The sequence below is a fragment of the Oryzias latipes genome, chromosome 15 (assembly GCF_002234675.1).
Source record: "Oryzias latipes chromosome 15, ASM223467v1".
In the NCBI taxonomy this organism is placed as follows: Eukaryota; Metazoa; Chordata; class Actinopteri; order Beloniformes; family Adrianichthyidae; genus Oryzias; species Oryzias latipes.
This window is the reverse complement of record NC_019873.2, coordinates 26,152,360-26,176,175: the sequence shown is the minus strand read 5'-3', so window position 1 is coordinate 26,176,175 and position 23,816 is coordinate 26,152,360. Positions and strand designations below refer to the sequence as shown.

The 23,816-nt window shown below is 38.4% G+C and overlaps 1 protein-coding gene across 1 annotated transcript in view; it reads left to right on the top strand.

Annotated features, from left to right (window-relative positions):
* kcnk12 (potassium two pore domain channel subfamily K member 12) overlaps positions 1-11,280 on the top strand; it is a 35,004-nt gene extending 23,724 nt beyond the window's left edge. Inside the window, exon 2 of the mRNA XM_023963573.1 lies at positions 3,291-11,280. Within this exon, the coding sequence (XP_023819341.1) occupies positions 3,291-4,183 (893 nt within the window). The 3' untranslated portion in view covers positions 4,184-11,280. The remainder of the gene's footprint in view (positions 1-3,290) is intronic.
* Positions 11,281-23,816: the final 12,536 nt, after the last annotated feature.

Below are 23,816 nucleotides of genomic sequence, written 5' to 3'. Positions count from 1 at the left end.
TGGCCTTTCAGGGACTGTTCTCAAGTGGTAGGAATCGTATCTCATGGAGAGAAACTTTATGGTAAGCATGGACACACACTTCTCTGGGGTCCATAAAATTAATTGTGGTGTGCCTCAAGGTTCCATCCTTGGCCCCTTGCTTTTTAACATTTACATGCTTCCTCTGGGGAATGTCATCAGAAGCCACAACATCAGCTTTCATAGCTATGCTGATGATACCCAGCTGTATATAGCTATGTCTCCTGATGACACAAGACCAATAGAAGCACTTTTTAACTGTATTTTAGATGTAAAATTATGGATGGCAAATAATTTTCTGCAGCTCAACCAGGACAAAACGGAAATTTTAGTTATCTGTCCTGAAGCCAAGAGGGAGAAACAGTTTCTGAAGCCACAGGAACTTTCATTAGGTCATTCAGAAACAGTCAGAAACCTGGGTGTTATTTTTGACTCTAAGCTAACTTTTATCCCCCATATAAAACAGGTGGTTAAAACTGGTTTTTATCATCTCAAAAATCTGGCTAGAGTCCGCCCACTACTCTCTCTTGCTAATATGGAGATGCTAATGCATGCTTTTATCATGAGTAAAGTTGATTATTGTAACGCCCTGCTTTCTGGTCTTCCAAAAACCAACATTAGGAACCTTCAGCTTCTCCAGAACTCTGCTGCACGAGTTCTTACAAAGACCAGGAGGCGAGCTCACATCACCCCAATTTTGAAATCCCTGCATTGGCTCCCCATATGCTTCAGGATTGATTTTAAGATACTTTTAACAGTTTTTAAATGTCTTAACGGTCTTGCGCCTTCTTATTTATCAGATCTTTTAGTAAAGTATGAACCCTCGCGGACCCTGAGATCCTCTGGCACTGGTCTGTTAACCATTCCAACTGTAAAAACTAAAACCTATGGAGAGGCTGCGTTTCAGCACTATGGCCCCCGTTTGTGGAACAGTCTGCCGGAGGACCTGAGAGCCGCAGAGAGCATTAATGCTTTTAAGAAAAGGCTCAAGACCTATCTTTTTAACCTGGCTTTTAGCTAATTTTTTACTACTTTTATGTATTTATTCAGTTATTTATTTATTATATGTACTTTTTATTTTATTTATTTATCTATCCATTTTATCTTGTTTTATGAACTTGAATCTGATTTTAACGCGTTATTTTAATTTACCTTATTTTAATGTTTTATTGTTTTTATCAATATTTTTACTTGTTTATTCTCATTTTTATTCATTTTTATTTCCGGTGCTTCCTCAGCTGGAACCCCTCCTTCTGGGTCGGCTGCTGTTCAGCCACTGCAGCTCTAGATGGGGACCTGCATCACCACTTAGCTGTGGTGGAGCGGTCCCCGCCTGTGAAGCTGCATTTGGCTGTCTATGCGGCTGTTCACGGAGGGGGAGGTTCCAATTATTAGCGTTTCCAGCATCCTCTTTTTGTGCTCAGCCTATTTCTCATTGTCCTTTGCCATCACTTAGGGCAGGGGTCGGGAACCTATGGCTCGCGAGCCATATATGGCTCTTTTGATGGTCACATGTGGCTCGCAGACAAATCTTTAATTATAGTTTTTTTTTTTCATTAGACCAGTCCTTCTCGGGCGCGATGCGATGCCAGAGGCGCGCAGTAGTAACAGTGCTTAGAGAGAGAAATCTGCACCAGCGCTATCAGTTACTATTATCTATTATTTCACAGAGTTTGTACCAGCTGGAAACTTGTGAATTGACGTGCCTAAAACTGCGCGCTCCCGTCTCTGAGAAAGAGCGCGCAGATGCGGGGACGGGATGTGTGAGGGAGAAAGCAGAGGGTGGGGGTGAGGGGTTGTGGGGACAGGCAGCAGGTGAATCGCGCAGGGATTATAAAAACGTAAAACCCGCTGCCTGTCACTCACTGTGGCGTGTGAGTGTGTGTTTGGCTCCCCGTCTGCATGTGAGCAGTCTTTCTCACATCTACAGAACATTCATACCTACGATCACGTTTAAAGTCTCAACGCCTGCATGAAGCAGAAACTCACCACGTATCAACCAGACTAGACCATCAGCAGAACAACTACCATGAGAAATACTCATCATTTATTAGCAACAGAATAACAATGTTATTAAAAAGAATCTACAGACTTATTGTACTTTAAAAATGTTGAAATTAAATCAAATGCACACATTCATTTGTATATTTAGTTTTAAACAAATTGTCGCGGACTGAGTTGGATGGCTGTTGGGCCGTGTTAAAAGTTCTGGAGTTCATTGAACGCGTCAAGCAGAGATCTGATTGGCTCTCAGTTCTGTCGCTCAGCCTGTTGTTAGGTAGTTTGGACCAATGGGGTTCAGCTATGGGCCGAATAAGGGAAATGGGAGGGCTGCAGCGGGAGCAGGGGAATATAAAGTTGGGAGAAGCGCTCTCGTCTCGGCGGGAGAGATTCAGGAGTTGCTGAATTAATTGTACGGCGTTTGTTGCGGTCTGCAGTAACCAAAATAAAGAACCTTAAAAGAGGTTAAGTCTCAGTGCCTCAGTGTGGGAAAGAGACGCTACATTATTGTATGGCTCTTTCGAAATTACATTTCAAAATATGTGGCATTTATGGCTCTCTTGGCCAAAAAGGTTCCCGACCCCTGACTTAGGGGGTGGGAGGTGTGAAAGGAGTGGGGGGCTAGGTACGGGGAGGGGGGCCCCATTTATTTATTTATTTTTATTTTATTTATTTTTAAATCGTCAATGCTTGTTTTTATATTTTGTTGTGTTTTAATGTAAAGCACTTTGTGTTATATTTATATATGAAAAGTGCTTTATAAATAAAGTTTGATTTGATTTGATTTGATTTAAATGATGCTCAAACCAGTCCTTAAAAAGCATCACAGGGTAAAGGAGAGCGCTCAAAAGTGACTAAGATGCTTTATTTCACGTTTTCCTGACAGCCTCCACTTCAACGCTGCATTGAAGTTGTCACACATGCTAAAGGAAACACGTATTTCAAGTCTTTTTTGGAGCGTTGTACGCGTTGCTCTAAAGCTTTGTTTACACCAGACATCGATTTGTGCGGTGGTGCGCCCTGTTTTAAGCTCTAGGTGCGACTTGGCGGGCTGGAGGCAGCATGATTTGGGCGTCACAGGCGATGTTCCAAAGTTCAAGTAGAGAGTTCAAATAGCCCCAAAATCCGGGGGTGGGTTCCGTTTTTTTACCGATACTATCTTGGCACAGAGTTCGGGTACCCAGCTCTAGTCTCAGACTGCAGAGGAAGGACATCCTGTTGGCTCAAGTTATGAGACTAACTTTGATTTTTTTTTTTTTCTGTCTCCGCAGGTTTTGGGATGACGACTCCTGTGACAGTTCCAGGGAAAGTGTTCCTTATCTTTTATGGACTTCTTGGCTGCGCTGCCACCATCCTCTTCTTTAACCTCTTCCTGGAGAGAATCATCACGCTTCTGGCTGTGGTGATGAAGGCCGTCAGGGAGAGGAGAATCAGGAACAGTGGTCTGCTCCCACCAGGTATCCGCCATGACTTCTCTGCCTACTCTCTGCCGGGATGGAAGCCCTCCGTGTATCACGTGATGCTGATTCTGGGCCTGTCCGCCATCACCATCTCCTGCTGTGCGTCAGCCATGTACAGTCCTGTGGAGGGCTGGCTGTACTTGGACTCGCTCTACTTCTGCTTTGTCACCTTCAGCACCATCGGCTTTGGGGACTTTGTCAGCAGCCAGAGCGCTGCCTATGAGTACCAGAGCGTCTACAGGGTGGCCAATTTCTTCTTCATGCTGATGGGCGTGTGCTGCATCTACTCACTCTTCAATGTCATTTCTATCGTCATTAAGCAGGTGCTCAACTGGATGCTGGAGAAAATGAGCTGCTTGTTTTGCCAGCGTTGCAACAAAGCCAACGCTTTCCTAGGCAGGCGCAACGCCATCCGTCCGGGCTCCAAGAGTCGCCAGGCCCGGTTGGGCCACTCGCCCGATTCAGACGGACCTTGTGACAGCGACAATGAGGGGAGGAGATTATCAGGAGAGATGATCTCCATGAAAGACCTCGCAGCCTCGAACAAGGTGTCCCTGGCCATCATGCAGAAGCAGCTATCTGAGTCCGCCAACGGGTATCCCAGGACAGTCTGTGGCAGCTCGCGCCACAACGGCTTCTCTGGAGGGGTCGGAGCCCTCGGTATCATGAACAACAGATTGGCAGAGACAAGTAACTCAAGGTAGACGCTAAAGTATAGGAGATCGTTAACCTGACACAGCAGAAAAGACGCAAGGCCTTAGGAGGAACCTGTAGCTTATTACGCATGACACGTTTTTGATCCACTTTGGATGGGAATTTCAAGCCTGCAGCGCTGATCGTTAATTCTGGATGATTAATTTACTTGAAAGAGACGACATGAAGACAGAACTGATGAGGAAGCCTGGGAACTGCTTGTTTCATGAGCCTGAACCCCCGAAAAACAGAACAAAAACAGAGGTACCCACTGTTTGCTAAAAACATCCGACTTGATGACTGAAGCGTTTTGCTGTAAAAAAAAAAAAAAAGACAGTTAAAAAATAGCCACGGTAAGCAAACAGCACAGATGTTGTTCTCTCTGAATTTTGTTCAATTATATGAATGCACATATTGAATGCTGATAAACAAATATATTATCTGAACGATATAGCACATACAGTTCTATGCATTATACTTCTCATACACATGCACCATGTTTGCCATTGATTCTGCAAAACCCATTTTTTTCTTTTTCCATCCTTGGTTGATTGATTTTCTTTCTGGGGCAACAGTGGTGATGTCAGCGGGGCTGTAGTGCTCGGTGGTTCTCCTGTGTCACGCCAGCTGGCCACCGGGAGTCATTTCCTCTTGAGATGGAAAAAAAAAAAACGAGATGAAGGAGGAAAATCTATTTCTTGTATGTGAGGAAATGGGCTCCTTATCAACTAAACACAGGTTTCAGCAGCAAAACTGACTCAAGTCAAAGGCAAAGTTCAGTTTTTTCTCCCTCCTCATTTAAAGTCCTGGCTCTCTTCCTCGGAACTGAGCACTTTTGATGTATTATTTGTTCATTTAAGGCGGGCAAATAAATAATTGGTGAAGCTGAATAACTGTGAAATACCAACAGTATCTTTACTGGGGCAACATAAACAAGAGGAGGAGATAAATTAGAGCAGAATCCAAGAAATTCCAATTGCTTTTCCAAACGCACAGAGATTATTTTAAACACAAGATTACTTTTACTAGTTTTACGGAAAGAAGAAAGATTAAAGAGTTACTTCAAAAAAGTGTGAGTTTTGACAGAAGTGTTTGTCATTTTAAGGTTTATATTCAACGGCCTAAATCCACTTAAAATATGCAGACATTAGGCTACAAAAACTCTCTGAGGTGATTGTTAGAAAACATGCTTATAAAGACACAAACGGACAGCTAAAAACATTTTTAGAAACTTATGGCAAACTGAATCTTTTTCCATGTCTTTTCCAGATGTGGACGATTAATAATCAGATCAAATTGAATCCCAACAATTTCCTCCAGCTGCAAATGCTTTAAAGAAATAATCATTGTAAGATGAGGTTTTTTTAAGGGGACACTGTTTTTTCCAACTCAGTATAAAGCGTGAAGGTTGTCTATTAGTGGAACTCAAAAAGCAAAAACATCTGAACTGAAATTTATAAGCTGTGATATAAAAAAATCCAATTTGGTTAAAAAATTCCAGTGAAGTCAGATTATTTTATCTGTGAACTAATGGGATTACAAGTGACCGGCAGGTAGCATTTTTGGGTCACTCCCATAGCAAGCAGTGAAGAGGAGTAAGATTTAAATGAGGTTTGAAGAAGGAACTTCCAACAGAATGGCAGTAAATGTAACCGTCTGCTATGATTGGTCGGAAAGAACGTGAAGGAGACAAAACAGAAAAAAACAGAAACATCTGAATACAAGGTAGTTATTCCAGCAGTAAGACAAACACAAAATCACTAGAGCAGATAGCAGTTTGAAGCTTGAAAGTGATAAGACAAAATAGATTTTTTTTTGTTCCAAATCAACAGGATATACAGGATGAGGATTGAAAATATCAAAATCTCTAATATTGGTAACGACATGTGTTTGTAAGTTATGATAGCAGGGACAAACACACAAATGTCTGCAGAAGACAAGAGACTTAAAACTTTGTGACTGCAATAATTGACAGGTAGAAATAGACTGAAGGAAGGTCCACAGTACAGGAGATGTAGAAAAACAACATCCTGTTTCATCCAAAACGGGTTTTAAAACAGGAAATCAGACAAACCTCTTCAACCACAACCTTTCATGAATAACCTTAACTTTCCTCAACACCCTCTCCAATTGTCCCTGGATGTGAGGTTTGGCGAAAGCGATTTCAAATCTGTTATGTAAAATCCAAAAACAAAGCATTCAGCAGCAAAACTGATGGCCAGCCACACCATCCTTTACCACAAAAGAAGGTTTTGGGTGTTGTCTTAAAGATAAAGATGGAAATTCCGAGAATATCTAGAGATCCTGCAGACTGAGAACGAAATGTTCTGCTTGTAAAATAAAGTACAGTGAAGGGGATTGATCAAGCGTTGGGCTTTTAATGGACCCACAAGGTCTCCCACTGCAAAAGGTGCAAAAGAAAATCTTGTTTAAATGGACAACAATGCAAAACTAGACCTCAAAATCGACAATGGACTACCTCAAGATGAAGACTAAACTCATAAAGCAACAAAAACCCATAGATATACCTCAAAAGTATCACGAATGCTACGATAACCAATACACTGCAGAACTGGAAAAAAGGTTTTCACCTCCCGAGACCATCAAATACATATTTTATCAAATAAATTATGAGAAATGTTTTATTTTACCAAACTTGTTGACAGTGACCCCTTCCAAACCCCTTAAGGTTCATTTGTTTAATTAAATGTAAGAGGCCCAATTTTCCATGTGAAGACCAAATGAAACATTTGACATTTTATTTCTTTGCCCGTAAATCTTTAACCATGCTAAACTTTTCTTGGTGACAGAATGTAAGCTGAGGAGGGTCATATCTTTGCCTGCCAGTTCAATCCCAGGAGTAGAACATGTTCAATAATTCAGACTGAAAGTGGTGGAGTCAGTCTGAGATCCTGAGGGCGAAAACCAAACCTTGAAGGCTTTTTTTTTCACTTGCAGTGATTTATGATAGTTTTTACATGTTTTTCTGGATTTAAAACATACAAAAAATCCCAACAGAGGCCATTTGTGTCAGTGGAAATGTGCAGTTAATGGCAACAACCAACGCTCTCATTGCAGGTAACTGTGTCCTCCTGTCTCTGTAATCTAAAGCCATGTGATGCTTCACGTTGCTTAGACTTTCCAGGCAGTGGGGAATGAAAAGAGGTGATGAAGAGGGAGCAGCAAAGAGGAGAAAGCTGGAGAAAGAGGGGATGAAGAGTTAAGGTGCTGGTAATTGACTCCCTTTGGAGCCGAGGTCACGGTCGATGTAAATTCTTGGCCAAGAACTCATCTGCTGCATTCATCCATCTTTCTGCATCCATGCCCCCCCGACCCTCCACCTGCCTTCCTCTTCCCTGTCATCTCTGCGCCGCCGCCTCCTTTTCCTTTCCCTGCAGATCTCAGCTGCCTCTCCTCTCGCCCTCGTCACATTTACACTGTGAATAACAGACATGCCATTAATGTACATATGTAAAGCAATGGAATGTCTTCAAATGTCACTTTCACAAGAATGGACATTGATTTGAATAATTTCCTTCACTCCCGGCCTCGTTGAAAGGAATCGAGAAAACGACTCAGGTAGTTAAATCTTCAGGCTTATCTTAGTTTTCCCTGCATGCCATTATGGTGAAGCCATAGCTGTACATAAAAACAGAGTAATCTTTAAAATCTATTTTTCTACATCTAGCTTTCAAATATTTCGGGTACAGTCTCATAACATTCAGCATTCTGGACTGGAAAAACTGAAAAACTTTGATCACATGAACATGGTTTTTGCTCAAAAGGCTAAAGAGAAGATTTTAGTTTTGCTTTTAAGACAAGAAAATTACATCTGTGGGTCAGATCGGACTTCCGATCAAACTCACAAAAGCGTTTTCCCCACAATTTCTATCTTTAGCAGCTCCTATACTGGAGTGGACTTGTGCAGTTATCACACACTGCCTTTGCAAAATAGACAAGACAAAGTCCTGCGATGTTTGACCTCCTACATGGGCATGAAGCACCAAATGACATTTCCAATCCACTGGTTTTTCCTGCTGCACTGTGTTTCCAACCTCCTTCTTGAATCTTTTTATGCAGTGGTCTCCGACCCCCGGGGCCATGGACCGGTGTTTTACTTTTTATATCATCTACGATTTATTTTGGAAAACTGCTGGATTCTTCACCACATCCGACTCATTCTTGACGCATGTCAAGTCGCTCGGTCAGGTGTTGAAAATCCATCCGCTACTTTCTTCAAGCGTCTGCGCAGACCGCTAAAGTGAAACCTCCAAGTTAGCAAAAAACAACAGTATTTGAAAAATTCTCTTTTGTCAGTGAGGAAACAAAAGAAGAGCCTGTTACTTCAAAATAAAAGTAATCTGCATTTCACAGACAAAAACCAGGAGTCTTTCCTCTAAATATAGATTTATTGTTACAGTTGTTCCAACAGACTATATTCATAATGCTTAACATCCAGCAACTGGCTGAAAACTAAAGTTTCTCAAACAGTGTATTCAGGTTTATTATTTTATTTAATAAATAACAGCTTTTTCTGTGTTTATCCAGTCTGATTTTTAAGCTTCCACTTTGACAGTCATGGGTTAATGGGAAAATCTAGATCACATTTGAATGGTTCCTATACGTAGTTTAAGGGCCAGTTTACAAACAAAAACACAAATTTTTTTTTTAATTACAACTTGAAAGTCGTAAATTTACGAGAAAAAAGTCATAACTGTAAAATCACGATAATAAAGTCGTATATTTATGACTTTAAAAGTCATAGGCTTAATTTATGACTTTTTTTCTCGTAAATTTTGGTGTTTTAAAGTTGTAAATTTACGACATTAGAAGTCGTAAATTTACGACATTAAAACACGTAAATTTACGATAAAAAAGTCATGAATGCACAAAAAAAAGTCATAAAATAACAAGAAAAAACACCAAAGTTTTCGGTTTATCTTAGCCTTGTTTGAAGATGAAAGATAGTTTTGTGAAGCTTTTTTTCCAGAAAGATTTAAAAAACAAAGAAATTTAGAACCTTTTTTGGGACTCAAAATCAAATTGTTGTCAGCGTAGCCAGCTTTCCGGGGTAGAGTTTTTAAAGTGGAGTTTTATATGTAAAAGTAGGAGCTCAGAGACACGTTTGGGTGTAGAGGGCCCCTACTTTATTCTTCCATTATCATTCACACACCCAGAAGTCCATTGGTCACCTTACATCATATAACTGTCATGCACACAAAAAAAAACCAAAGCGGAAAGAAAACAGTGTTACACACGCCCCTCTTCCAGATCAAATGTCTCGTTTCAACATGAAACAACAAAGAGGAATGAAAATAGTCTGTGAAAATGCCAGAAACTGGGCCACTTCGGACGGAAACATCATACAGGCTTGGAAAAGGTGTTGTCTTTGTTGCAGGAAGAAAGGTTTGAAGTGGACATCTCCAAGGATACCGACCGCTTCATCAATGGGCTGCAGAGATCCTGCAAGCCAACCATCAATGAATAAAACATTAATAAACCGTAAATCCAAGAAATGAGCTTTCAAACATTTATAAACATCCAGCTCACCTGTTCAACTAAGTCCAGTCTGTCTTCTCTGCTGCTGCACAGCGTTCACTTGCTGCTCTGGATGCTCACTTCCACTTTAATCTCGTAAATTTAATAGATTAAAGTCGTAAATTTACGACTTTATATCTCGTAATATTACTTTATTTTTGGTGGCCCTAAAACGCCGCCGTAAACGTGAAATCGAGTGAACAACTAGGTGTAAAGCATCTGCAGCAGATATGTTACAGAGGATGAAGATAAAATTTCCCCTCAAAAGTTTAGGGAAACTGGAAGCTTAAAAAAACAAAGAATCAACCTCGTTTGTGAAAATAGTGTCTAGCATTGAACTAGTCCTGGAAAAGGTTGGGACCCACTGATTTTATGCCTCAGCATTCATCTGAGGCTTAAGGTTAAAGGGGTGTCGTGATTTCCCCCCGCACACATAAAATCGACAGCTCTGGATCCATGACTCTGCAGCAAAGACCAGATGAAACATTTTTGATCATCCAAGCTCAAATGAAAAAGAGACTGAACCAAACAGAGAGTTCACTTCTGAGTCAATTCAAATATATTTCACTTCACACTTTTCCAACGCTTAACTGTTGTATGTAGAGAAAAAAAAAACTACTTTCCTCTCCTAAAATGCATGCACGGCTTCAAGTCAAACGCCTTCCATTTGTCCTTGCACATCCAGAGAAATATTCCCTTTTTGAAATAATTTGTGTGTGGAGCTTGTGTATCGTATCAAACAACTCTTTTTGCATAGTGCAAACCTGATCTCCATTGATTGCAATGGTTGAAATGGTTTCCAGACTCTTCATCTGACAGAGGCGGAGATGAGACTGATGGTGCGTTCACGCTTTAACAGCAGGTTTTCCCGCTGAGTCATCTCGAATGTCTTAGTTCATATCGTCATCCAGTAATTAACGTATATGTTTCAGAAAAGAAAAGTACAGAATTTAAGATACAGTTCAAGAAATGTTGCTAGTGAATGCACTAGAAAAAAACAAAGGACTATTAAAATATCTCATTTAATCCAGCAAAAAATAGACTAATAAATTATTTAAAAAAATAAAAAAATGCTATGGCAACAAAACTCTTAGATCTATCAATATTTTCTTTGAAGTTTTCCATTAATATTTCATCTTTTGACAGGTTCTGAGCAGCAAATATCAATTTTTTGTTGTTCTAGCTACGTAAAAATCCTCCGCTTTCAAAGTCAAATTTAATTACCGATTTTTTTTTTTTTTTTGTGGGGGGATGAACGAAACTTGTCACACCATAAGCCTGTTTTAGCTCCTATTGATTTAAAAATATTTCCCATGCAGGTTTTAATTCAGAGTTTAAACCAGAACTCCATGTGGAAGCTGCTTCTCATGTCTGCAAATCCTCCATCCTTGTATGGCCGCCTCCGCTCTCATCAAGAAACTTCCAAAACCGCGGTGTGCGTCTCATGTTGCTTGCATTTTGATGTAACATCCTGTTGATGTATGCAAATTAATTATGTTTGCAAGTTGCACATTTATACAAATGATTGTACTTTTATATTTATGTAATTAAAAATAAAACCTATACGAGGCAAAACATCTTGCAGAAAACACGGATATTTACTGACTTAAGTGTCCTTGATACGGTTCACTTCTGGGAGAAAAAAAAGCCTAAAAAGATTACTTTCTTTACGTTGTCTCTTTATTTTGCATTTGGAGTAAAATAATTAGAATATAAAATATAAAGAGCACAACTTTGTTGTTGAAAAATGATTAGTATTTTGCTTCTCAGTAGCAACGTCTAGGTTTTTCTTCTTTGAAAACCTGGCAAGCCCTGGATTTTTCATTCATTTTATCTTATTTTCATTAATAAATTTAAGACATAACACTGTCCCCAAAAAAGCCCTCAACAACATTTTGATCAGTAAGAAAACTTTCAACAATTTTAAATTTTTATGATTCACTTGTATGGGTCAAAACTCCTCAAAGACTTTTCTTTACAAAGTAAGATTATATATTGTTCAGCATGTTCACACATACTAAACAATGATGCATTCTTTAGTATAACTAATATAACTCAACTGAAAGGGATATTTGGTGGTTTTGGTCATGGTAAAAAAAGAAAAACTGCCCCTAATTTAATTTTTATTATTTAAAATATATAAAAAAAAAAATTTAAACATTCACATTAGAATAACGTCCTTAATTATCTTTACAAAATCTCCAACTGAACAGTAAAATGTTTTTTTTACCACTTAACTCCCATCAAAAACTGTCCAAGGGTCAAAAGTCACAACAGACTTTAATTTCCAAATAATTGGGAGTACAAACAAATGAAAATGTATTCGTCCTCCAGCAGAAATTCCAGCTTTTGATTGAATTAATGAATCGATCAGAATGTATCTGTACTAACAGAATGCCCTTGAGTCCCATCGCAGCAGAACCGAAATGGCTCTCTGAAAGAAACAGCTTGCCCCTTTAGTAATGGGTCAATCAGGATGGAAGGCAGAAAGGAGAACCTGTAATTGCATTCATTATTGAGATGAGTCTGATTTCTGCAAATTATGCAGAAAAACAGCATACATTATCTCGCTGCACGGAGGTTAGCAGGAGTCCATGTGGTAGACGTAAAGTCTGTTTCTAGTTTTTCCTGCTGAAGCAGATCCACTCAACACAATGACAGCAGTTTTCCATCACAGAGGTGATCAACCAGGATTTGGTTTACTTTGATCCAAAGATTTTTTGAAAAATACAATTTTGGAGGCAGTGGCACCTCCAATTAATATATGATTTAGGCAATAAGAATAAAAGCTGCTGTGTATTTTTTTTTCCAGGTTTTTCAGCTTACCAGGCGAATAAACAAGCCTCTCTGCTCTCTGTGTGAACAGCAAGATGATCCCACTGGGAGATGGGATTGCAGTTAGAGCTCCAGCAGTGGGCTGAAGCAGCTCCTCTGGGTTTGTGCTGCTGTCACAGTCGTGTCTTGCACTGCAGTGCTGAGACTCTGCCATTCTTTAGGCAATGTTCCCACTGTATTCTGCACTGCGGTCTTTTTTTTTTCATCTATCCATTCATTTAGTTACATTTTTAGTGTGGCCTGTTTTTAAAGAGCAGGAAAGGTTCTTTTTAATCTACAAAGCTACCACACTATTTTTTCTTGTTTTGATTTTTGTTTTTTTTTATCATGAAAGTGGACGTTTGGAGTTCGCCTGCTGTCTTTTGTCACCCGTCTCTGCTGCATCAGATGTGTTTCCTTCAGTGGCAGATTGTCATCGCTGCACAAACGTAGCTTATCACAAAATTTCCTAACATTCTGTCTCCTAGCTTTTTTCAAAACAAACTAAATATAAAGAAAACTAGAAGGAGATGCATTTCCAGAAGAAAATGCAGGGTTGAAGGCTATATTGCTGAATGAAAATGAAACTTAAAGGCTAATTATTGGTACAAAAAAAGAGAAAAGATCAAAGTTGACCATATGAAAAGTGAAAACAGCACAATAATAAAAAAGATATTTTTGTGAAAAATGCCATCGCCGGGTCTCGAACCAGCGAGCTCCTGCACCAAGGATTCCCCATGTATTTCAATGGAGGGAAAAAATCCTGGAATATTGTAAAAAGCTCAAGGATTTGAAAGACCAAAATTCGTAGCTGGAAAAAGCTGAAAGAGCTGAACATTTTAACAGTTGAATGGTTGAAATAGGTGAAAATTGTAGGAGGAATTAAGCACCAAAAATGGCAGAAGATACTATAATAAAGAAAGAGAAACAGGAAAACTATGCTTTATAGCATATAAACCAATGATTCATGACAGCAATTATCCCATGACATCATAGGGTGCCCCTTTAAAAATCTTTTCACAAAGTATTACTTTCACTAAAGTAAAGGAGAAGGAATAAAACTCTTTTTTCAAAAGATGCGTCTTTACCAATAGGAAACTTCCAGCTTTCCGTGAATGTTAGAGAAGCCTCAGTGTGCAGGAGAAAGGGGAGTGTCGGTGCTCTTCAGCCCCAACACCAAACTGGATTAGTGGAAGTGTTTGCATGCCCCCCAGGAGCTCCGGTGTCACAGACAACACAAGTCCCGCTCCGCTGCATTACATCAGCACAGAAGCCCCCAAAGAAGAAAAAGCTTCAAACGGTCTCGCTGCTATACTTGTGTAGGAAGAACACTTTTTTTTTAAAGGTTTATCGCCATAAAGAGGTGGAGAAGGACACAAAATGAAGGATTGGTGGCAGAAACATTTCATGAATAAATTGAAATGTGACAGACCCACGGAGAAGCAACAAGATGACAAAGCAGATGACCTGCAAACCAGAATCTTAAATGCACTGGAGGTCATTAACACAAATCAAGTCAGCCGTGGATGATTTACCTGAACCTGAACATGGTGTCTGACGACTGGGACAACATAACATTATAAAAACAAGAGAAACATGATAATAATGTAGATGTATTTCTTAAATTTGCAATTTCTGATTTAATTTTAAATTATCCCTAGGGGACGTTTTTATTTGGATGCAAAGCTTTTAATACAATAGAATTTAAAAGTTTGCCAAAAAAAAGTCAACACCTTATGACAACAAAGTTAATGTATTCAGAGTTTGTCTACGTAAACCCCTGCCTTTAGGAAAGGTGCCTCTTTTAGTTCAGTTTTCTAGACTTTCATTCCTAAAGTCCTGCTCCAATCCTCTTTTGATCAATCTTCAAAGCCTTTAAAGTGGTATTTTAATTATGATTATGCCGTTTTTATCCACAATTTCTTTTTTTAAAGTGTCGTTTTCTAGGACATATTTTCTGCAGAGCGACGGTAATTCATTAGAAATTCAGCTTTGGGTTGTTCCAAAGCTTCCAGCTCAGACGAAGGAAACAAAGACACACATGGATCTATCTGTCTGTCAGTGGATGCATCAGAATGGAGCAGAGCAAAGAGCCCAGCATATTTTCGACGTCAACAAATACAATCTTTTTCAAACTACGTTTTTCCATCTGCCCCTGATTCACAACGATTTATGTGAAGAGATGCAATTTTAAGCTTAATTTTCTTTAAATATGACCTCCATCAACAGGGAAATGCCACGAATACATGCTCAGAGCACCAAAAGCACAATTTTCATTGGAAGGGGGTCTTTAACATGTTGAGATGATGCGTGAAGGATTCAGTGTAACCTCATCTGGACTTCAGGGAAACTCTGCAAGAAATCTAACCCCTGACATTATTTCGACTGCCATTACTCCTCAACTGTTGACGCAAATAACGTAATTCCAATGGAGTGGAGAAAAAGCAGCCTTGTACTGACATGCAACACTTCACAGTGGCGAAGTGTTCATTCAAGCGACTTTGTGCTTTACATTAGTAGAGTGTTGCATTTATGAAAAGCAACTTTGTTCCGTGTCTGAATCAGTGGATTTACGTTGATCGCGTAAACGCGTGTCATGTAGGTGTCGCCGGCGACATCGCTGGTGTTAAAAGGGTTAAAAGCCAGCAGGAAATGGCTAATTTATATGCTGAGGAGTCCAAATGACAGGGCCATTACCCCATAACCTTTTTCAATAACCCCAGAGGGGAAGATAAGGGATGTAGGGGAAACAGATAACACACATATGTCGAGAATTCAGCGATTAGAACAGATTAATGTTTACTGCGGCAGAACTTCTTCATTGTACGTCCGCTAACAGCAAGAAGCCAGAGTTCAGTTCAGATAAAGAAGAGGCAAACGCTAATCAAACCGAGGGGGCGAGACCAGAACTCAGCGGCGGAGACAAGGAGGAGATATTAAGCCTATTTCAGCCTTTCTTCTTTTTAAAATAATCTGATTAAAGCAAACAAAACATTATACTGAGAGCAGAAAATCCTCTTCAGTACCAGTTGGCTTTTTGGGTCAAAGACGTCAACTAAAGCAACACCCAAATAGATGATTACCCCTGGGAGAGATATGAATAATTGAAAGGGGAAAATGTTGAAAGCTGGCTGGAATTAAGTCAATATTAGAGCACAACATATAAAAAAAGGATCTAGATAAGATCCCAATTTTGTTTTTTTGTGCATACGTCATCCAAATACAGGAACATATTTGGTCTAAACTGACCTTCCTGTCAGTTTTCGAGCTTTACAGTTTTAGCTTTTTTTCTGATGTGCCTTTTAGAGATTGTGCTCCTCCTGGGATTGTAGATAAAAAAAGTTGTGGAATTTATTAAAAAATGAGGTGAATGACAAAGGTGACATGCAAATATCAGCTGTTTTTTTACTTCTGATTTTAAGGTAAGTTGTCCAAGATGTAATGCAATGAAGTAATTTTTACCTTTTAAACACGTAAAGGTATATATATATATATATATATATATATATATACACATATATATATATATATATATATATATATATATATATATATATATATATATATATATATATATATTTATATTGTTTTCACAATGTTTCTGTCTTACTGCGCCTTTGAGGAAAAGATCCCTTTTGTTTAAGCGATCTTCATGAAATGTCACCCACACACCACCAGCTTAAGTCTACAACAGCAACCAAAGTTAACCTTTGCCCTCAGGAAACTGCTGCCATCTTGAATTTTCTAAAGCAATCAATTTTTGTACCTCAAATTTAAGCTCTTTTTGGGGGACTTGATGAAGTCAACACTCCTCCAGCATCGTTGGGGAGCTTCTCTGGAGAATTGTTTTCAGAAGTTGCTGGTTTTGAACGGTGTTAGTGTGGTGACCTTACAAGAGTAGCGTTTTCCCGTTACTCATACATTTTTTACGAGAATATTGGGAAAATGTAATACACGGACCCTTGGCTCAAGCTGAATGAAACAGTATAACATACTATATGAACATATTAAGAATGTGGGCTTGGTTAACACAAAAGAAACCTCTGTTGCCAAGCAAAAAAAAAAACATACTTTTGCAGATTCCGAAAAAGCAGCAAAAGTCGAACAAATTCATGAAAAATCCTTCTCATGAATTGGTCACAGGCAGCTCCTGGCCAGGATGGCTGGGACGGAGGGGGAAAGCGAGGGCCTGGAGCCGCTGTTCAGCCAGTGAGGGCAGGCACGAAGGTGTTCTTCAAGCCACAATTCATTTGCCATTTCTGTTCGTTTGTTTTCCAATATAAAGGAAACAGTCAGAAAAACAATCACTGTTGTTGCATTTACTGAAGAGTGAGAAAAGGAGACAGTAGAGCTTTTCTGCTTTTCTGACTCATAAAGCAAAGACAAATTTTCCTCACTTTGGGAGGGAAAAAAAAAACTTCTAAAAATGGAAGTGGTTTATTAGCTTTTGAATTGCAAATCATTGTGCGGCGCACGCAGTGAGGAGGCTGCCCGTCCACAGAGACTCTATAGATAATCGAAAAGCTCAATAACATCTGGATTTACTTGTTCATAGTTCAAAATGTGCTCATGCCAATGTTGCATCCAGAAATAGCATTATTTAGAAGGTGTAAAATGTAAAAACAAAAAAGACCTTTCTGCTGATTTCCCTGGCTTCCCCATCTCACTCGCATATTTAATGCAGCTCTGTATACACAAAAAAAGATACTGCAGCTGATGTAAAATCTGCTGACTGTACCATCACTTTGCCATCACTCGTGGCCCCCACAGCCTCAGAATCCGTATTTGGATAAATCTCATGAAATAAAGGTCTTTCCGTAAGACCAGGTGAAAGTATTTTCTGCTTAAACACATCAGTAGTTTGCAGATTTACTCGAAAGATGTAACCATGTGATCCTGAAGTTGTTTTTTTTTCTTCGAAACAAGAAGGAGAGACCTCTGGATGAAGCAAAGGGAGAGGTAAGGGAGGTGCTTTATTCAATGCTATTTTCTCCTTACAGCCTGAACACTGCTTCGGGAATCACTCGCTCTTCATGAGCACTTCTCATTATCCTTAAGGAGCCCCGCAGAGCTGGCTCTCCATGGAATGGTTGTAAGGAATTAAGATACACAAGAAAAAAGGGGGAAAAAGGGGGGAAATTGATCAGTAATCAACAGCTGTGGAAGCTATACTGGAATGCCGTGCAAATATTGTAAAGTGAAAATTGAAAAAAACAATAGAAAAGGAAGAAGGATTCTTTTTAGATTGATTTTTGTCTTGATTTGGACCTGCCTTCCAACTCAAACATGGTTTTCACATGAATTATGTAACTTGAAAATTACAATTGACCTTACTCAAAGGATCTAAATCATTTTAGTTTTTTCTCCAGTCTGCATATCCTTTTAAACAATGCTTTTTTAAACCATTTTTTTCAAAACTGACCTCCTTTAACCCCATGTCACACAGCCACTACTTACATTTTGTGCATATTGCATGAATGAAAATTGGTCATACGTGAAAACACATGGAAAAAGTGAGAAAAGTTATGGTCTTCACGTGATATAGTTTGTATCACAAATGAACCCCATTGAAATAGCTGAAATATGAAAAAATCAGGCAAAGAACATGTAAATCCATGTGGAATATAAACCGTGCAAGATTATTGCGATGTTCATATGCAATTCACTAGTGATTTGAGACTCAATTACGTAATCTTAATGTTATATGTACGTTTAATAAGCGATATAAAGTTACACATCGGCGGTACATGCATGAAATTTTCGCCAGACATACACTATATTACCAAAAGTTTTGGCTTAAAAAATCAGTATTGGCTCCAATAGATCAGAATCAGGTGTCCTAATCATTCGGTCTGGCCACAGGTGTATGAAATCAAGCACTCAGGCCTACAGACTGTTTTTACAAACATTAGTGAAAGAATGGGCCGCTCTACCTCTGTGCCGGTCCCAAGCCCGGTTTGAGAAGGTTGCTTCAGGAAGGGCATCCGGCGTAAAACATTGCCAAGTTTACCATGCGACTTGTTCGCTGTGGCGACCCCTGATGGGAGAAGCCGAAAGAGGAAGAAGTGAAAGAATGGGCCGCTCTCAGGAGCTCAGCAAATTCCAGCGCGGAACTGTAGTAGGTGGCCACATGTGCAACAAATCTAGTGGTGAAATTTCCTCACTCCTAAATATTCCACAGTCAACTGTCAGCTCTATCACAACAAAATGGAAGAGTTTGGAAACAACAGCAATTTATCCAGGAAGTGGTAGGCCACATAAACTGACGGAGAGGGGTCCGCGGATGCTGATAGTGTAAAGAGGTCGCCCACTTTCTGCACAGTCAATTGCCACAGAGCTCCAAACATCATATGACCTTCAGATTAGCCCAAGCTTCATGGAATGGATTTCCACGGCCGAGCGGCTGCATCCAAGCCACACGTCACCAAGTGCAGCCTTTCACACAATCTCTCCCTATTACCCGTGGAGTTCCACAGGGATCTATCCTAGGGCCAACCCTGTTCTCACTCTATATAAATCAGTTATCTGCAGCAACTCGTGGGTCATGCATTCATCTGAGGTGAGCAAATACTGTTAGTACGTGGAAAGGTTGTAAAAGCCACAAATTTGTGCATGCAGCTCGTTAAAAGCATGCCAAATTGCTTAGGATTTGTGTAATATTTGTCAATAAACTTAACATATGAACATAACATAAAAAAACGCATAAATTGCGTAAATGTCAACCGACCAAAAATTTTGAATAGCTAAAAACCAAAGTCATGTAAAGGTCTGTCGGTAGAAACCCTCGATTGACATCTGTGCACATCGACAAACACAAGAAACACTTGGGAATTATGTGTATCATGCATAGAGCACAAAAGACTGACATTTCATACGTGGAAAATGCAGAAAATGTGGCTGTGTGACACGGCCTTTAGATCATTCTATTGTAAATCCAAGAACTTCACACATTTACTCTTCTATTTTCTCTTTAACTTGGACAAAAGGGCTGCAAAAGAGACTCAACCCAGACGATGAGGCACAGAATGCAATTTTCTGTCTTTAAGTACTTGGGTTTTGCATGACTATAAGAAGAACTGAAAATCGAACTTAAGAAACAGGTTTACCTTGCTTCTCACACTCTTTCTTGCTATTTGGAATCAAATATTTGATACTTTTTGTGTCATGTGACCAATCCAGCTTACTGCATTTAATCTGCAGCCCTGAATGGTTCAGGACAGAATGATGTTTTCCTTTGAAGCTCAATGTGTGATTTAGGCAGATGAGCCCGCCTGTATTTTTGCACATCAATTTTGCCTGCAGCCATTTCAAATCCTGTGATGGCAACGTCGACCAAAAGCAGAGAAGATGAGTGTTTTTTTAGCGGTTCAAAGCTGAAACGGAGACTTCTTTCCCCATCTCTTTTTAGAAAACACTAGACATAATTCAGACAAGTCCGCCTGCAAAACTGCTTGTCATCCTGAAGGAACCATGCTTGGAGTAAGAGTTCTTCATTGGTGGTGGAGTCTGGAGCGTGTTGCTGTCAGTGTATTGTGAGAGGTGATGGGGAACTTGGCAGTTTAAAGCGCAATTTTACTGTCCCCACAGAAACTGTCCATGTCAGCCATCTATGCTGAGCAAACACACTCTGTGGACAGAGGAGGTGCAAAAAAAAAATGAAAAAGGGTGAGAAACAAATGACCGTCTTAGGCTTGTTTCATTAATCAGCTTTGTGTCTATGACTTTGCTTCAGTTTTTTTATTTGTGAATTGACTTTTGCTCTTTTATTTCAGTTTTCTAGAATTTTTGTCTTAAAGTCCCACTCTGACCATCTTTTGGTTTATTGTAAAAGTTTTCCCAGTTGTCTTTCAATTATAATTATTCTGTTTTTAGGCATTTTTTTTTTTAAATCTCAGACAAGGAAAACAAATATGTACATGGATCTAGTCGTCTAAAAGTGGAAGCAGGGAACTTGTGGTCCACCCAGCGCATTTTCAAATACAAATACAATTACAATCTTTTTCAAACTGCATTTGATTTGATCAGAGATATACTCAGAAAAGCCATTTTAGGCTATTTTTCCTAATATCAGTCCTCCACCTTAAGAAAAATGTGACAAGAACATGTTAAGAACACCAAAAACATCATTTGCATTGATCTTTAAGTCTCTTTTTATCAGTGATTTACTATCAGGACATGCTTCTCCATTTTTGTATGAGCTTTCTGTTAGTTGTGAGAGTTATCAGTGTTTGGGTCCATGGCTTTCTTTTAGTCTGAATTGGGTCACACTTGTTCGTTTTTGTTTTGGCACAATTTTGTCATGTTTGAGTTTGTTTATTCAAATCGCTTTATGCCAATCAAACACATCGCCTGTTGGGTCCTTCACAACTATGATACAACCAGGAGAAACACAAACCTTTTTAGATTTTCCATTTGCTTGTTTAACTGCACAATAACCATGAGTGTGTGTTTATATTAGGTCCTTGGTAAAACTCAGCATGTTCCCTGTAAATTTTGATCAACCTTACAGCCATATAGATGCCATATTAAAGAAAAACCTGATGATTCAGAAATAAAGTACTTATCAAATCAAACCAGTACATGTGCGTTTGTGTCCCACTAATAGATATTTGTGCCATATGATGCTGCACTGCTTATGGTGAGAGTGTTCACTTCCCTAAAGGTTGTTTGTTTGTTTTTGTGTGTGTAAAAGTCCTTGTTTTTACTTTTTAAGTTGAAAAATGTATAGCACTTTGTTTTTGCTGTATTAATAAAGTTTTATTTGATTCAGCTTAAACTCCAAAGACATTTAAAAGCCTCCATATTAATGGCAGAGGTAACCAAAACTGGCAGATGTGCATTGTGGCGGCACTCTAATGCACAGGTTCCATCAAAACTTTAGTTGTACATTGAGAATGAAGCAAAAGCGCTTAATAGATTAAAATATCCCATTCCTCCATCCCAGCCACCATACATCCGTCTGCTATGCCTGAAACTTCTAAAAATAAACCAAGGCAGCATTCAGAAATAAAATGAATCATACTAAAGTAGAAAACGTCCTTTTTTTTTAAGCAGAATAAATTCACAGAATCAAGCAAAAGTGGATAAGTGGGATATTTAAACCTTTGGTGCTGTTTATTAAAAAAACGTTAACAGTTTTATGAGCACAAACATGACATTTGTCTTTCAATAAAAGGCTTTCCTTGACTTTAGGAGATATTCCAGGCTGGTAATTAGTTCCTTATCACAGGAAGCTGAAAGTAAATATATGTATACATATTTTCTTCGACTAAAATTGTTCAATTATGCAGCACTTCAAAAGTATTTAGCTACCTTCATCCAGCTGAAAGTGCATCTTTATTTGCAATAATTGACCAACAAGTACTGATCTGCTTCTATTTAACCAGCACCTGCTGGATCCTGGCCTGTTAAATATGGTCTCACTGGACTGAAGCACAAGAACTGCTGTTTAAGGTTCCATCTTAATTAGATGCTTTCTATCACCCACACATAATATGCCAAAAAGTCACATGTGGGCGGATGCTTGGCTGTTTTGAATATGTAAGGACACCCTTCTATTCTGGAGCTTATAGCAGTGTTTCCTCACACTTTAAGAAGAGCGCATGCAGTTTATGCAGCAAAATGCACTAGAGTGCAGTGAGGCATTTTAATGACTCATACTTGGATTAATGTCAAAGCTGAAATGTAAGATTGAGGTTTTGCAGAGGGCCAGTGAAGATGTTCTGTGTTATTAACAGCTGACATCAATATTATTGTGTTTAAGTTGATTAGCTTGTGCAGCAAAATCTGTTACATAATACTAAAAAACACAATAACTATTTACCTTTTTTTTGTTTAGATTTATTTTTACAAGTTTAAGGATTTAATTTTTTACCACTAAAAATGAAATTGCAGTTTGTTTGTAGTTGTTTTTTTTTAAATTATAGAAATGTGCTTGTCATACTAAAAATGCAATGTAACAACCACTTTTCTATTTTGAAGTGTCTTTATACTTTGTATAACAGTATACTCTAGTGGTAGAGATGACCTACTGCACAGATCAGCACAAGACCTGGAGTAGAACATTTTTCCGTTGCTGTTTTCAGCTGTACTGGCCTATTTTTATAAATTCTGGTGGAGTAATATCAAATAGAATATAATATAATAGAATAAATTAGAATATTAATAATAATATAAATAAAATTAGCAAAAATAAAAGAAATGCAAAAGGATTCTAAATAAGTGTATATATACAAATGTCAAGCCATTTTAAATGTTTCAAAAGCCTGATGGATTGTGGGTAATAACAGTTTTCAAGTCTTCTTGGGAAAGGGTGATTTGTCAGATGCAAACATTACTGAGAAAGGATCAAATATTTCAAAATGTTACACCTCATTTCATGTAAACATCAGTTGAACCACAATTAATTTACCCGCCAAGTTTTGTATTTTTGCTGAAACACACATTTTTTTAAATCTATGTTTGCAAATTAAAAAATAAATAAATGTGTATATTTCAGTACTATCTCTAATATTTAGAATTAACGTGATAAAACGGAGAATCTTCTTGTTTAAAATCTTTGTATAGCAAAAACAAGGTTTTCACTTTACCGTTTCGATCTGTTTTACATGATATTTGATTATTGTCCAACATTTACAAACAGGTGTTGATTAATACCAATATTTAAAACCTTTTTTTCTCTTATTACCTATCCAATGTAAAGCATGATTTCAAGCAGAACAGAAATATTTTGTGTAAAATACTTTTTTCATCCTCCCAGGCTTCATTGCTGATTCATGAACAAAATTGTCATCGGTCTAAGTTTGTAAAATAATATTGCAGGTGCACTGTAGAAACCTCATTACAGGCTGATGCCCATACTTTATGGAAACCTTTATGTCATGAATCCTCATAATAAATTATATATATAATTATTTGTATTATATTTATTAATACATTTTACATCCACATGCCCAATGAACTAGTATAACAAGTTCTAGGGTCTGAGGATAAATTTACATCTGATTTTTTTTATTCCAATTAAAAAAAATCTAGTATTATAAATAGATTATTTCTATTGAATTGTTTTGTATGAGAGCTGTTGACATTGTCAAACCAAATAAGTGCTATACAGTCAGAGTCGCATTCACGTACAAACGCTGTGTGAATGTGTGTATTATTATTATTATTGAGTGTATGTAATATTTTGTGTGTTCACAAAATAATAAATGTTTCAAGAATGTGACATTGCACATAATAAATGATTTGTTATTATTAAGTTTCAATTATGTAATGAATATTATTATTGCTACT